We start from the raw sequence: 4,196 nt of genomic DNA on the forward strand, positions 1-4,196 counted from the left end.
TAGAGGTAGAACAGCCAGTGGTAGGAAAGTTGGCCCTTTCCCCAATATTCCATATCCTTCTCCCTCTTTTCATTTCTAATTAGTATGACTTTTTTCATGTCAATGATATAAGTCCATATTTATTAATTTTCTGTTTATATTTTGCATCTCCTTTCTATCATAAATTTCGTTTTTATTCTTTAGTGTGTTCAATCACAAAATTAAATGAAAAATATTATTTACTTCTTGTGGATAAAAGTAATGTGTATAAAAAAACACTTTTACAGAAATTTTAAGTGATTATCTTCTATTTTTGGAAATGATTTGAAAATTTATTTGGTGTACTAAAGATTTTATTTAGAATCTTGAGCTAATAATTCAGGATATATTTTATAAAGATACATGTTTCATCATAAATATACCAAGGACTCATTAATGAAAGACTGTTCCTATTCTTTCTTCCTATTCTTCCTAATCTACTCATTAACAAACATCAAATTCAGACACAAACTAGGAGTGGCATAGTGCATCAGAAAGAATGATTACACAACATTTGCAGCAACATGGACAGGACTGGAGGAGTTTATGCTAAGTGAAATAAGTCAAGCAGAGAAAGGCAATCATCATACAATATCACTCATTTATGGAACATAAGAAATAGGAAGATTGGTAGGAGAAGGAAGGGAAGAATGAAGGGGGGGTAAACAGAAGGGGGAATGAACCATGAGAGATTGTGGACTCTGGGACACAAATTGAGGGCTTCAGAGGGGAGGGGGGTGGGGGATTGGGTTGGGCCAGTGATGGGTATTAAGGAGGGCACATATTGCATGGTGCACTGGGTGTTATATGCAAGTAATGAATCATGGAACATTACATCAAAAACTAGGGATGTACTGTATGGTGACTAATATAAAAAAATAAAAATTATAAAAAATATTTTTTAAAAAGCAGTGACATAATGAAGAAGTTATAAATCCTACCATGCATGTAAGGAGAGTAAAAATGTGCATGACTTATAAACCCAAAGTAGATGCATTCTTAAATAAAAATATTCCTGGCAAGGAGAAAGACCTAACAGGAACCCGAAGTTGTGTCTTTTCTCTTTTTTTCCCCTATAGAGTGGAAAACATGACCAACCACTCAGCAGGGATGGAATTCTTCCTCGTGGCATTCTCAGACACCAGAGAGCTGCAGGTTTTACATGGCTTTCTGTTTTTGCTTATTTACCTGGTGACTCTTATGGGGAATCTTCTCATTATTGTCCTGATCACTCTGGATCAGTGTCTTCACACCCCCATGTACTTCTTCCTGAAGAACTTAGCAGTTTTTGATGCCTGCCTCATTTCCATCACACTTCCAAAATTTATCCTGAACTCTTTATCCCACAGAAATATCATTTCATTCTCAGAATGCATGTTACAGGTGTTGCTCGTGATCCACTTTGCAGTATCTGAGCTTTTCCTTCTAACTGTCATGTCCTATGACCGCTATGTGGCCATCTGTCACCCACTGCATTATGATGTCATCATGAACAGGAGAGTCTGTGTGAGCATGACAGCTGCATCCTGGTTTCTTGGGAGTATCTTTGGAGTCTTCTACTCAGCCGGCACTTTCTCTTTATCTTTCTGTGGCTCCAGAAAAGTTCCTCAGTTTTTCTGTGATGTCCCCTCCCTACTGAAGATCTCTTGCTCAAAGTCTCATGTCACCATTGATATTAGTGAGGCTATTGGGGTTATGTATGCACTTTTCAGTTTGTTGTCCATTGGATTTTCATACATTTGCATTTTCAATACAGTGCTGAGAATGCCATCATTACAAGGGTGCTCAAAAGCCTTTTCCACTTGTACACCCCATCTCATAGTTGTCACAACATTTATTGTGACAGGCATCATTGCTTATCTGAAGCCAGTCCCTGATTCCCCACATCTTGTGGATTTTTTGGTGTCTGTGTTCTATTCTGTGTTGCCTCCATCTTTGAACCCCATAATATACAGCCTAAGGAACAAGGAAATCAAGGCAGCTGTGAGGAGGTTTCTATGGAAACTAAGTCATTATACATTCGATGGAGAAAAACAGTAGAACTAGAATTTATAAAGCTAAATTCCATGGTTTAAAAAATATATATCTTACAATCTAGGATGAATATCAATATCCTATATAATAAAATATTCACTTCATTTAAACGTGCTAGGATAAAGTTGACATGATTATGCTTATTAATAAGTATTCATTATTATAGAACCTCCAAGAATAGCATATGAATTACCTAGTATTTGTGCATATAAATTGTTTCAGAAACACTATGACAGTTTTTCAAATGGTTTACTGAACATTTCCATGTACTCCTTTTTTTAAAAATCTGGAATATATTACTTTACATGGCATAAAGGGATTCAGTAGATGTAATTGAATTAAGGAGCGTGAGATGGGGTGATATTCTAGACTGTCCAAGGGGCCCTAATCTAATCACGAAAGTGGAGTATTTCAAGACATCGTTAGAGGGAGATCTGTCTATGGAAGTGTGGTCTTCCATTGTTGGCTTTGTAGATGGAAGGGGCCAATATATAGACAGAGGCAGCCTATGGGGATGGGTAAATGCAGGAACAGATAGTTCACGGGAGACCCAAGAAAAGAGTGCAGCCATACCAGCCACATCCTCATTTTAGCCTAGTGTGATTGGTGTTGGATTTCTAAATTACAACTTTAAAACATAACATGTTATTAAGTCATAAGATTTGTAAAAAACTGCTACAAAAGCAATAGAAATTTAACAAAAGCATTAAATACTTGTCTTCTTAAATATCTCTTAAATGAGAATTTCCTTAGAATAGGAATGCAGACTGAAACTGAAGCTCTTAGTTAAAGGTAAAAAAAAAAATTATGAAAAGAAAAAATACATCAAAATGCTTAAAATTTTGCAAAATAATTTAGATTGTATTACTCCATTCATTATCTTTATCCACTAGATTGCATATACTATCATTTTTATTTTATATGGAAAATATTTATCCATTATAAATAATAATAAATAAATAAATAAATAAATAAATAAATGAAATTAGATATTTTAATACTTATTGTTAGCATTTTTAATATCTTATTAAATTTTGACTTAATTTTCATTACATCTTAAATTAGTTTACAACATTTAATTACTTATGTTTCTTCCACTAGTAACATGTTGTTTTTTTTTTAATAATGATTTTTTATTATATTATGTTAGTCACCATACAGTACATCCCCGGTTTTCAATGTAAGGCTCAATGATTCATTAGTTGTGTATAACACCCAGTGCACCATGCAACATGTTTAATTCCTATGTGGTATTTGTCATTGAGACTCAATATACAATGATTATCTACTGCCAACTGTAGAGCTAACTGTAGAGGGAGGGCTGAAGCCCAGTGTGTTGGGAAAAGCTAGCAGAATATGGTGGGATGCACTGCACCGTGGGTGCCAAGAACAAGGTGGTTGCCCAGCACTTCAAGATGATCAACAAAAACCAGAAAGACAGCAAGAATGTGGCACAGGTGGTGAAGTTGCTCCTTTTGGGTGCTGAGGAGTCAGGAAAGAGCACCACTTTCAAGCAGATGAAGATCATCCATGAGGACAGCTACTTGGAAGAAGAATGCTGGCAGTACCATGCAGTCCTCTGCAGCAACACCATCCAGTCCATCATGGCCATTGTCAAAGCTATGGGCAATCTGCAGATTAACTTCACCAACCCCTCCTGCATAGACGAGGCTAGGGACTAACTAGGCAAGCAGCTACATCCAGAATAAGTCTGAGGACCTGAACAAGGTCAAGGATACCAAAGAAATCTACACACACCTCACCTGCACCATCAACACCAAGAACATGCAGTTGATGTCTGATGTTTCCACCAAATTCACCATCACAAACAACCTGAAGGACTGCAGCCTCTTCTGAGGGGCAGCGAGGTCTTGAAGGATGAGCCATCACCAACTCAGCTCCCCACACTCCCTGAGGAAAATGGGGGCAATAGGATCAGACTCCCCAGTTTCCCCCCAACACCCATTGGCCACTTTCCCCCTTTCTTCTCTCTGTTCTTGGGACCCCAACCCCTCTCTCAGCTCCAGAAACTCAGGAGAGGAGCTGACACAAACCTCCCTGTTTTAGGCCAGCCCTTAATCCAGGTGTTGGTACTGGGAATGGCCATGGTACCCCCTTCCTGTGCATCTGTTCTGGTCTTAACC

At 37.6% G+C, this 4,196-nt stretch overlaps 1 protein-coding gene across 1 annotated transcript; it reads left to right on the forward strand.

Annotated features, from left to right (window-relative positions):
- Positions 1-1,107: 1,107 nt before the first annotated feature.
- LOC123791173 (olfactory receptor 14A2-like) lies at positions 1,108-2,058 on the forward strand. The gene has a single exon (XM_045795812.1). It carries the CDS (start codon positions 1,108-1,110, stop codon positions 2,056-2,058), a length of 951 nt encoding a protein of 316 aa, XP_045651768.1.
- The last annotated feature ends 2,138 nt before the right edge of the window (positions 2,059-4,196 follow it).

This window comes from Ursus americanus, chromosome 5 (assembly GCF_024610735.1).
Source record: "Ursus americanus isolate L20-20 chromosome 5, mUrsAme1.1.p, whole genome shotgun sequence".
Lineage (NCBI taxonomy): Eukaryota > Metazoa > Chordata > Mammalia > Carnivora > Ursidae > Ursus > Ursus americanus.